This window comes from Sebastes fasciatus, chromosome 3, assembly GCF_043250625.1.
Source record: "Sebastes fasciatus isolate fSebFas1 chromosome 3, fSebFas1.pri, whole genome shotgun sequence".
Taxonomy (NCBI): domain Eukaryota; kingdom Metazoa; phylum Chordata; class Actinopteri; order Perciformes; family Sebastidae; genus Sebastes; species Sebastes fasciatus.
In genome coordinates this window covers 3,303,952-3,316,504 of record NC_133797.1, presented here as the reverse complement: position 1 = coordinate 3,316,504, position 12,553 = coordinate 3,303,952, and the positions used below count along the sequence as shown (strand labels likewise).

Below are 12,553 nucleotides of genomic sequence, written 5' to 3'. Positions count from 1 at the left end.
GCTCAGTTAGACTGTTTTTGTGCCAAATGGTTAGTTTTAGTTTAGGTGTCATTTAATTTCAAATTATAGTTTATATTTTTGTTAGCAATTTTTAAAGGTACGTGCTTTAGTAGTTGTCTCTTTGTAGGACACTGATTTATATTCTTTTCAAACCCTTTTTTATTTTGCTTTTGTATGTAATCTATCATATGTAATGTATTGTCTCTTATCTGGTTTAATTGATTGATTGATTGATCGATCAATTGATGAATATATTCCTCAACAAATAAACAAGCAACAACAAAAGTTGGGACAACTTCTGTTTCGTAAAATTCATTCTTGTTTTATGCGGCACGTAAATTTAAAAACAATCTATTACTACTTTTATTCATAAAAAGAGTTTTCATTTAATTTCATTTAAATCAAGTCTTGTTAATATTTGGATGTATTCAGTTGACAAACATGCTAAATGCTAAACTGGACATTTAGTGTCACAACCTCTTCTACATCCATGGTCTGTGGTCTACTGGACCCTCTTCTACATCCATGGTCTGTGGTCTACTGGACCCTCTTCTACATCCATGGTCTGTGGTCTATTAGACCCTCTTCTACATCCATGATCTGTGGTCTATTGGACCCTCTTCTACATCCATGATCTGTGGTCTATTGGACCCTCTTCTACAGCCATGGTCTGTGGTCTATTGGACCCTGTTCTACATCCATGGTCTGTGGTCTCTTGGACCCTCTTCTATAGCCATGGTTTGTGGTCTATTGGACCCTCTTCTACATCCATGGTCTGTGGTCTATTGGACTCCATTTTGGATCCTTGACATGAAGAAATTGTTCTCAAAATCTGTGTGCTGGATTTTTTTTAACGTCTATTTATGTCCATCGCTCACTGTATGCTCATCAAAAAAAGTTTAATAAATAAGTAAGTAAGTAAGTAAATAGTTATAATAGTATGCATATTTATAATATTTTTTTATTGTTCAACACAGGCCATTTCGGTACAGACATTAAATATGACAATAGAATAGAAGTAATTTTGTTTTACGTTTGTACGGCGCTTTGTAGGCGGACGTTTTACTGGCGCTTGCAGTCCAAAATGGCGGCGGCGTAGTTCTGCTCCTGGCTGCTGACGTTGAAATGGAACAAATAATTGACTTTTACTTCTCAGCAATATATGTTCTTTGCCCCCGGTTTGTTATGCATGTTTTGTCTCAAAATGTGTAGTCTTCTGATGACATCATCAGGGGTATTTTTAAGAAAGCTCCCCAAGACCCACAGATAGACATTACAAAGCCATTTTTACAGGCTGCGGAGGACTCCTCATGACGAGGAGACTACTCTTTATGTGTATAATCGGCGGATTGCCCGTTTAAACTTAACCTACCATGGTAAGGTACAGTACATGAGGACTTTGAGAGTGTGTATGTTAGTAATTCTAATGTTTTGGAAGGTGTGAACGTGTGACAGAGCCCAAAATGAGACACTGGGTCCATTATATTTAACCGAATGGTTCCATTCAACCAGATATTCCCATGTGAAGTGACAACATCCTTCAGTTGGAAGATCCAAGTTTAACCTCAGTGTCAGTGAGTATCCACTATGCTTAAGCATCCTTGAGCAAGACTGCAAGTTTCGAGCTGACCTCTGACCTCCCTTTGGAGACTGCAAGCAAAAAGAAAATAACTTCCCTATAGAGATCAATAAGGAATTGTCTATAATTGCTGCCATTAAAGGGGTTTCTGTTGCCTTAAACGAGTGGGGATTTAGGGATTCTATCTTGGGGGATCCAGAACTGGTCGTACAGCGAGAAGATGGATCGTCCGCCATCATCAGTGAATTCACCATTTGGGGATCTATTGATCTTTACCTGGACTCCCTCGTGTCTCCAGCTACAGTGTGTCTCCTGCGCTTCAACTCCTCAGAGAAACGTCTCTTTCCTGCCGCCCTCCTCCTCTCCTCCTCTCCATTCACCCCCCACGAGATCCTCCTGTCCCTCTTCTCCTCCTCCTCTAATGACTTGGATCTGAGTTCAGTGTGTGTGGATTTATGGTTTCCGTATGTGTGTGTGTGTGTGTGTGTGTGTGTGTGTGTGTGTGTGTGTGTGTGTGTGTGTGTGTGTGTGTGTGTGTGTGTGTGTCAGAGGAGAGAGGAGATAGAGCATGCAGAAGGACAGAAACATGCAGCAGTTGGCATGCAGAGATAAAACAGAAAGGCACACAGTGATTAGCATGCACATAACATATTCATAATCATCCATTTACCCAAATATTTAGTTCAAAAAGGAGATGACTGTATGTGGATTAAAACCGGATGGAGTGACTGAAATCCAGTGAAAGTGAACATATGAGCGATAGCTAATGAGGACTGACCTGAGTCGTCCCCCGGGTCGTTCTGATTGGATAGACATGTAGCTGGTGCTACTGAGGCGGGAGGCACTGCTGGCACGGGAGAGGGCCGACGCATCGCTCATATCGCTGTCCGACGATCTGGCCGACATGTTGTCGCTGCTACGCCTCTGTTCTGCGTACATCTACGGGCAGAGAGGAAGGGGTCGGGGGGTGGCAGAGAAATGATGATTATGTGCACATTGAGGATAGAAAAATAGACATACAGTATATATCAGGGGTTCTCAGACGTTTAGGGGCCAGGGACCACTCACAGGGGAGAACATTTTCTAAGGACCCCCTCCTAATCATAACACTGATTAAGCATAATGCTTTCTACCAGCGGTACTCTTAGATACCATCGGAACTATTTGTATTCTGAAACTTCTAAAACCAAATACTTCAGACCTGTTTCATAGTTATTTCAATTTGAATCATGTTAAAATGAGATAATCCTTTATTTAGTCCCACAGCAGGGACATTTGCAATGTTACTGAATGTTAATACCACTGATATACCTTTAAAGGTCCCATATCCTGCTCATCTTCAGGTTCATACTTGTAGTCTGGGTTTCTACTAGAACATGTTTCCATGCTGTAATGTTCAAACAACACATTATTTTTCTCATACTGTCCGTCTGAATATACCTGTATTCATGCTCTATCAGGAACGCTCCATTTTAGTGCATTTCAATGGAATGGCAACGGAATTGCGTTGCTAGGCAACAGCTTGGGTCCATGTTTACTTCCTGTCAGCTGATGTCATTCACATACACTGCAACAGGAAATAAACTGGGACACATTTAGAATGTGTACGTTTAAAACTATGAAATTGTCAAAATATTTTTGACATCACAAATGTACATAAATCCTGACGTCTTGTTTCAAACGCAGTGTCTGAATACGGGCTGTGTGTATTTATCTGTGGATTGAGTGTTTTGATACTTTCACAGTATTTATATATCACCTAAACCTGCTTTATAATATAAAAGACATGAAAATCTCACTTTTTACAATATGGGACCTTTAAACAGAAGGTGATTTTATTCAAATTGCATTTGAACTGAACTTGACAGCATTTATAGTCCACATCTCAAGTAATAGATCTTAAAGCTTTCAGAAAATGAACAGTAGCTAGACTGACATAGTCCTAATAAATCCAGATATTTATAATTACCAGTCTAAAGCTGACTTTCAGTAAGTGCTTCAACTAAAAAATAATGAACTTATTGCTGTGTGTCACGATCATATCAGAGTTTCTATTGGCCCAAAGCTAACATGGGTGGGAGAAATGGACACAATATGTGTGTTTTATTGGTGCAAATGCAAATGCAAAAGCCCCATCTGAACTGTAGATATGCACTTTTTAACGATACATCACAGTTTTATAATTTCTAGCAAATTATTTTGTGGACCCCCTGACAGAGTGCCCCTGGGGTTCCCTGGTCCCCACTTTGAGAATCACTGGTATATATGATTTATCAAGTGCAGGATGGAGGAGGAGGAGGCGATCAGAAGAAAAGAAAACGCAGATGCTGACCTCCCGTTTGGTCTTGAGGTCCGTCTCAGGGTCGTGGGAGGCTGAAGGCCGGTAGGAATGTACTTTCACCTGCACCTGTCGGGCTCGCTCCTCTACTGCGAGGGCTGGAACAAAAAGAGACAATAGTCAAGACAGGACAAAGAGTAAGATGTAAAGAGTATGGACAGGGAGCATCCTGAGCATGCAGGATCTGGTTTCTGACACTAGATGGAGCATGATGAGCACTGATGGCCCTCAAGTGCCCTCATGATGGACGCTTTTAGGTTTACTTAGTTAGGGTCAGGAAAAGATCATGGTTTGGGTTCAAATAAGTATTTGTTATGTAAAAGAACTACATTTGTTACCAGTGCTCGAAGAGGGCCGGTACTCACCGGTACGCAGTACCGGCACATATTCATTTTACTCCTTGGCGTACCATGACTTTTTTTTGCGGCACTTCTCACAAGCTGCTGGTACTCTCCTCCGCCTCTCCATATCAGGTTCTCTGGGAGATTCATAATGGCAATTCATAACGGCGCAGCTCCAGAGTATTTGCGCCACGCCTCATAAGCAGTATGGACATAAAAACTATGTGGTGAGCACCTGGACGAGCAGAAACACGGCACAAGGGGGGGTGACAGCGAGGGTGCCGTAATTCATCAATACATTATTCAAATATGATAAATGGAACATTATTTAAAAGTTTTCTGAATCTGCTCTTTTAGGGCAAACATCTCCAGGAGAAATAAATGTTCAGACGAAGGCTGTGATGTGTGTAAATCATTACCCAATATCTGCTGGTATCTTTTATTCACTGTAGAAATTCAGAATGTGTCTCTGTATAATATATGTAGGAGCATCCTGACTGGGACACTGCTCCTAAAACCTGAATGATACCCTACTATACTGTAGGCTACAGATAACACAGGAAAGCACTATTAACACTAAACACATCACCTTAACCCTATAATGTTCCAGTTGGAATATTATTGGAGTATTATAGGCCTACTATACAAGAGACATAGCCCAAGTATAATAATATAGCAATAAAATCACAGCTGATTATGACTGACACAGTAAAACATGCTTAAAGAAATAATGAATAAATAGGAATAAGTTGAGTCCGTCCAATACACATGCCAACATGAATAGGAGGGTAGCCTACAGGCACTTATTTTTTCCCACTTCAAGCACTGATTGTTATGTAACTGGCGTTACTAAAGTATGTATGTTACGTTAACAAAAGTAGGTAAAATAAGTCAACGTTTCGCACGAGACACAAACAGCGGTCTCCTGGATGAAAGTCCTGTTTTTGTTTGACCCCATTGAATCATCCCTTCCGCCTCTCTATATTACGTCTGTTGCTCTGACTGTCTAATAATGACGTGGATGGGTTTACATTAGAGATAGCTGAAAGCCCGGTGCGTCTATTCCAAGCCCCCCAGGAAGTGCCCCCCCCGGTCGTTGACCCCAACTTTCGTAGTGACCAAACGGCGGTACTGCAACTTCCGCGTCCGTCACGTGATGCATTGGGCCCAAAAATACTTTTTCCCATAGACCTACATTGGGAAAGAGACGTCTGTAACTCAACAGATAATTTTTTTTGAGGTGAATCAACTTCCCAGTACGAACACTCTGATAGCCCTTATTTAAAAAATGCTGTCTTTAAAGTTGTAAAACGCACTTATAGCTGAATCCAGAGTTATATCCCTTCCTCCGTTCATGTGAGTGAGACCCAGACCGAGGCTGGAGCGCAAGCCGTGACGACAGCGTGACGTTAGGACCCCATGCCCAAGTCATGTGACCGAGTGTGCGCTACTCCACCAATCATCTCGGAAGCTACTCCGCCAAGATCAGGGTACTTTTCCAGACGGAAATTCATTCATTGGCGCATTTATAGTCGGGGTCCCGACTCCAATGCTGGATCCAGTTCTCTTAAAACATCCATGGTCTACGCTAAAGGGTGCGTCGGTATCAGACGCCGAGGGGCGCTGACCAAGCGTTGGTAGTTGACGAGTTGGGAGTGAGAACGGGTTGTTCTTCTGGATCGCTTCAGATGTTACTTAGAGCTCACAGCCTCATGAGCAGCAGTTGGTGGATTACTATTTTTTTATCTTTAGTTTTGCGTCTCAGGCTATAGGCCGCCCTACCCTAAACTGATCGGTGGCTGCATACACATAGCATGAAAGACACTACTCAGGAAAAAAGAAAACCTTTTGGCTAATGTTTTGGGGAAAGATTTAATTAAAAAAGAAAAAAGGTTAACAACCAATATGTGTGCTCTCTCCAGCACCAAACAAAAAAGCTGCAGCTCTCCAAATCTCCGGTGACTATGCTATATGCTATAGCTAGCTAGCTAACCACTGTCCCCAAACGGGGCTACTTGCAAGCTAACATTAGCTACCGGAATGTATGCTATTAGCCTGACGAGCTAACCGTAGGTTTCAGCTGAAAATTGCTGGCTTCAATCATATAAATCTGGCTGTAGCACTCGCTCTCTATCTTTCTCTCATATAATTTATATACACGTGTGTCAATTTATATGATTGAAGCCAGCAATCTTCAGCTGCAACATACAGTTAGCCCGTAGGTTAATAGCAAACATTTTATAAGCTAACGTTAGCTTGCAAGTAGCCCCAATCGGGACAGTGGTTGTTAGCTACAGCTTGCTAGCTATAGCGTACTCACCGGGGATTTCGTTGTCTTTAGATGAGAGATGGTGTCAGACTTCAGTCTATTAAAAGTCTTTTCAAAGTCATCTAGTGTACGGTATGGTAGGCATTATGACCATCTTACACTAAACGATCAAGGTCACGGGAGCGCGCCGTAACTCTAGCGAAACTCTCCTGATTTTATTCCGACATTGGAAATATGTCTGCGACAGTGAAATTGCTCGAAAAGTCGTTTGTTGTGAGGTCGACATAAAATGCAATTTCCAGTCACTACGATGTTGTGTGTACGATGTTATGTGCTATATGACCCATCACCCATGACTTTATTGCAACTTGTGAAAATCAAACTTACATCCTTGCGGACGACATACCTTGCTCTATACTGCTGCTTTTTGCAGGGAGCTGAGGCAGCTGCCGGCCCCTGCGACCTGATGAGGGAGTCCCCGTTGGAGAGGAGGGGCTGCCGTGAGGGTGTGTTCTGATAGAGAGGAACATAAAGAGGTAGGAGGAAGAGGTATAAAAACACATTATTATAACTCATCACTAATTGAAGTGAGGCCCAAAACTGAAGCACAGAGACGATAAACTGATGGCCAACATTAAAGGTCAAAGGTCATGTTAGGAGAGGAATGGATCGGAATCATCAGTAAAGGAGCAGGAGAAGTAAAGGACGTGGCACTGAGTGTGTTTACAGACGCACAGTATGCACAGTATCTCAGTATTTCTATATATCCCAGTTACTGTACCATTTATTAACTTTATGGTTCATTCTTGGAATCAACTTTAAAAAAATGTTGGCTTCTTGACTTATGCCATTTACATGTGATACTTGTGCATACAGGCAGTGTGACATTGAGGTAAATCAGCACACAGGGGAGTGGAGGACGTAGGGCCGGCTGTAGCATGCACCTGTCTAGCCGTGGCGAGTTTGGGCAGGACCCAGCCAAGACTGTCTGGCCAAAGGGCCTCAGCGGGCCCCCTCTCCCCCTACTGCCCCTCAGGATAGAGGTGGGCTGGATACGACTGGCATCAGCAAATAAAAAGAAATGAAATTATAAAACCTTATAAATAACAGCAAAATGAAATCAAATGAAAATAAGAACATATGTTACTCATTTTGGGCTCTGAGTGCAATGCTATTTAGACAGAGGTCCATAATGAAAGGAGGGTGCAGACAGCATAGACCAGGCATTATATATATATATATATATATATATATAGTAGTCAGGCCAGCTGTTTCATGTCATCATGACATGACAAATGTCCATTATTGGGGGGAGAAGGTATACCTGAAATCAAATCACAAATATTGGATGGTGACTTGTAGTGTTTATAGCTAATGTGTTTCTGCATGCTGTTGATTTTCATCTAACATTCAAGGCTACGTACTGCACAGGCCGTGATTTAGAAGAAAAAAACAAATCAATGTTCCCGCTTTGACAAGCAGTCACAGACTGCTCCAGAGAGCAGAGAAGAAGAGGTGGTGATGAGAAGAGATTAAATAAGGTCAGTGAATGAGTGAATAAATGAATAAATGAATGAATGAATGGTCTTACCTGTCCCCCTCCAGGCTTTTTTTGCTGCCCCTGTGACAGTTTGGACTTGAAGAATTGCTACACTGCCTGTTTCGGCAAACAGCAACCACAGAGAGAGAGAGAGGAAGAAAAAACAAAGACGATATGGAGAGTGACGACCCACAGAATGGCAAAATTGAGTATTGACTGATGTATTGGGTACGATGTAAAAAGGCTCAATCTGAGACTTTATGGTTTTGTTTTTTTGTGGTTTGTAAAAGCAATATAGCTGCACATTCCGTAAACTCTTTTTTTTTTTTCCACCAGCAACAGTGTTAGAGAAGAGAAAGCACGTTCAAGCCAGAGAAGTGGAGGAAATTGAGAACAGGCGCTCAGCAGAAAGGGCAGGTGCAGGGATTACACAGCCTTAGAGCACAAATATTTACAGGAAAAGACACAAGATCTGTGAAACGCTAACATTTCAGAATGGGCTCACGGCTACAGGATAGGCTTCGAGGGTACAAGCAAGGCAAGCAGAGCGGTATAGCGTAGTGCTTTAAGAGTTGGGGACAGCAGGAGGGGGGCAGGCCTGGTATACCTGTCTTCCTCAGGGGCCACATGTTCTACTAAGATCCTGGGGCTTGGGGGAGTCTTGTGGGGCAAAGAGTTGGAGCACCTATAGAGGGATGGAAGGGTGGGAGGGAGGAGCATCCCAATGTAGGAACACCGGACAGGTTGTTAGTGAGTAAAGGGACAGTCAATGATTTGAAACTATATTTTATGGCATAAGATCAGTCAAATGACTCAGCTTGACTCGACTCATTGTACATTTCATGTCATGTTAGAAATCTGAGCATTACAAGCACTTACTCCACGGAGCAACCCTGTCTCCTAATAATTATGTTCCCATACAACCAAACTGCATTTTCAATTACGTTTTGAGGGGAAACGTATTTTCTCCTGGATTACGGTCACAGTTTTAAACGAGTGGTGAACGTCGAGAATTGAAACAAAACTACTCGGTTCAATCTAGTAAAAGGTCATGGTTTGGGTTCAAATAAGTGTGTTTGTTACGGACTCAACTTAAAGGGACTATTTGTAACTTTCAGAAATGCTTCTTAACAGCGACACCTGTGGCCGTGAAATCAACGAAAGTCAGCGTCGGGCTCGCGCTTGCTCGCTCTAAATATACCTGAACGAGCATCACTCAAAACAGTGAGGCGACACACGTCAGCTAAAACCACAATGTCACTCTATATTTCAGCTGCTTGGCAGTAATGTTAGCTGACCAGACGAAGGTCTCTCCATGAACATGATTTAGATCTGATCCTAGTGTTGTCTTTTCCTGCCTAAGTGCAGGCTGATGCAGCGGGGCTCTGCAGCGTGTCTCCCTGCTCTCTCCTCCCGCAGCCGGAGAGAGCAGAGGAGACACCGGCACCCGGTCGGTAACGAGAGGGTAACGTTACTAGCTAAGGAGCTCCGTCACTTCACAAGACACGGGAAACCTCTGTTGGTCTAGAGGAGCTGCAGCAGTTATTTCTGCACAAACGTCCACTTGTGTGTCACTAGATATTCTCAGAGCTAAACTAACTCTTCTGCAGTGTGTAGTGAGCGCGCGTTCACGTCTAGAGGTGGAGCGAGCTGAGAACGCGCGCGCTCTCTGAGCGAAGGCAGGCAGGCAGAGTTGGAGAGGCAGCGGCCACACGCGAACGCGCATATGTGAGCGCGCATGTGTGACGACCCGCTACATTTATGCGCGTACAAAGTTACAAATAGTCCCTTTAAAGAGGACATAATATAAAAAAGTGAGATTTTCATGTTTTTTTATTGTAACGCAGGCTTAAGTCCTATATAAATACTGTGAAAGTATCAAAACGCTCAATCCACAGGGAAATATACACAGCCCGTATTCAGAAACTCTGAAATTGAAACAAGCTGTCAGAATTTCTGTCCATTTGTGATGTCACAAATATACAATATTTAGACCCTTTACCCAGTTTTAAATGTAAACATTCTAAATGTGTCCCAGTTTATTCCTGGTCACAGTGTATGTGAATGTCATCAACTGACAGGAAGTACACATGGACCCAAGCTGTTGCCTAGCAACGCAATTCTGTCGCAATTCTGTTGCAATTCCATTGAAATGCACTAAAACGGAGCGTTTAAGACAGAGGGTAAATACAGGCATATTCAGGCTGACAGTATGAGGAAAATAAAGTTTTTTTTTAACATTACAGCATGTAAACATGTTCTAGTAGAAACTCAAATTACAAGTATGAACCTGAAAATGAGCATGATATGGGACCTTTAAGTTACATAAGCGGTTTCACGTGGGACACAAACAGCAGTCTCCTGGGTGAAAGTCACGTGTTTGTTTGACTCATTCACCCCGACCTCCTCCTTATGCAGAATTTGATTAGAAACGTATTTGTGGTACGTAAAAAACAAACGTAATCCTTGACAAAGTATGTTTCCCTTGAAACCTAGTTGACAAGGCAGTTTCATTGTATGTGAACTAGGGCTGTCAATCAATATATACAGTATATATGATCGCGATTAATCGCAAATTATTAAAATTTTGTATCTGTTCAAAATGTACCTTAAAGTGAAATTTCTCAAGTATTTAATACTAAAATCTGATTGCTTTATGCAAATGTATGTATATATTTATTATTGGATATCAATTAACAACACAAAACAATGACAGATATTGTCCAGAAACCCTCATAGGTACTGCATTTAGCATAAAAAATATGCTGAAATCATAACATGGCAAACTGCAGCCCAACAGGCAACAACAGCTGTCAGTGTGTCAGTGTGCTGACTTGACTATGACTTGCCCCCAAACTGCATGTGATTATCATAAAGTGGGCATGTCTGTAAAGGGGAGACTCGTGGGTACCCATAGAACCCATTTACATTCACTGATCTTGAGGTTAGAGGTCAAGGGACCCCTTTGAAAATGGCCGTGCCAGGTTTTCCTCGTCAAAATTTCGCGGAACTTTGGAGCGTTATTTCGACAAGCTAGTAAGACACCAATTGGTCCCGATGGATTCTTTAGGTTTTTCTAGTTTCATATGTTGCCGGTATCTTCACTCTAGCTTTAAAACAGAGCCCTTAAACACGGCAAGTTACGTTAATGAGTAAAAGCAATTAGGGGTATTAAAACAAATTTGTTAACGTTGACAGCTGTAATTTGAACATAATTTTTAGGAGACCAGGCTGGTACAAAGGGGTATATATACTGAAACTTAACTTAGATAATGCTGTTTATCTATTAATTTTAAGGAATAATTTGAGACTTTGGCAAATACACTTGAGAGTTGTATGAGATATCAATAGGCAGGAAACGGTTAGGTTAGCTTAGCTTAGCATAAGAAACGAAAAAGGGCTAATCAGACCCAGATCTGTCTTTAGTTAACAAAATCGACCTATCAGCACTTCATAAACTCACAAATGAACACATTATATTAAATTAGTTTAATCCGTACAAATATCGAAGTGTATACATTTTTTTTGTAGCTTTGGACAGAGCCAGGCTAGCTGTTTCCCTCTGTTGCCAGTCTTTGTGCTAAGCTAAGCTAACTGGTTGTTGGCTGCAGCTTGATATTTAACATACAAACATGAGAGTGGTATTCATTTGTTTGCTCTATAACCTGGTCTGTCATTAGCTAGACTGCCTCTGCTAAGCATTCTGTGCAGAACACTATACTGAAATAAAAGATATTTTTAAAAATTCCAAATTCAAACAGCAGGTGGATGTTTTACTATGAATGCAATGGCAAATTCCTTTATGTATGACAGGGGACATATGATATGAACTGGCGTGAAGACATGCAGCATCCTGAACCCCCCAAATGTTGGATGATTCAATCATGCAGTCCAGAAAAACTGATCTCAGCAGAGTCTACGATCACTGGTTCTGTATTCATCTTTCAAATAAAATATCAGATTCTTGTGCAAATTAAATTCACTCGATTCATTCAAAACGTAATGTGTGTTCATGTTCTTTTTATACCTGTCTCTGTCAGGGGAGTGAAAGTTGCTGTCTGGTCTGAGACAAGTGGTGCTGGCACTCCTCACTCTGTCCAACGGCGGCTGCAGGTCGCTGCAATGCCACAACATGGCAGCAGAGAGAGAGAGAGAGAAAGAGAGATGAGAAAGAAATAGAGATGGAAGACGAGATGTACAAGGACAGAGGGTGCGAGCAGAGGTGTCGGGAAGAAGAGATTGTGAATAATGTGAGAGAACAAAAGGGTGATGAGTGGGAGGTAGATGGAAGAAGATGCAGAGGAAGTGAGAAAAAGAAGGATAATGTGAAGTAAAGTTTAGAAAAAGAGGAGATGGAGGGAGAGAGAATAAGGAAGGCCATCAGACAGTGCAGTGTAACATGTAATGGCTCTGATGCTGTATCTCCATTTATCATAGCCAGTCATTCCTCGCGGCCATACACTGTGAGACCGCTCAGATGGAAGGT

The 12,553-nt window shown here is 42.0% G+C and overlaps 1 protein-coding gene across 33 annotated transcripts in view; it reads right to left on the bottom strand.

Moving 5' to 3' along the window:
• Positions 1–12,553, bottom strand: part of LOC141765101 (regulating synaptic membrane exocytosis protein 1-like) — a 126,687-nt gene that overhangs the window by 19,341 nt on the left and 94,793 nt on the right. For 13 of the 33 annotated variants that reach the window (XM_074631001.1, XM_074630970.1, XM_074631004.1 and 10 more), the window contains 7 exons: positions 12,095–12,184; positions 8,675–8,752; positions 8,119–8,184; positions 7,472–7,585; positions 6,934–7,040; positions 3,912–4,015; positions 2,358–2,518 (listed from right to left, as the gene is read on the bottom strand). In XM_074631001.1, coding sequence (XP_074487102.1) covers positions 2,358–2,518; positions 3,912–4,015; positions 6,934–7,040; positions 7,472–7,585; positions 8,119–8,184; positions 8,675–8,752; positions 12,095–12,184 — 720 coding nt within the window. Of the gene's footprint in view, positions 1–1,855; positions 2,012–2,357; positions 2,519–2,890; positions 3,015–3,911; positions 4,016–6,933; positions 7,041–7,471; positions 7,586–8,118; positions 8,185–8,674; positions 8,753–12,094; positions 12,185–12,553 lie in introns of those variants that run through there. The other 20 variants (XM_074630991.1, XM_074630993.1, XM_074630996.1 and 17 more) reach the window with 12 other exon arrangements.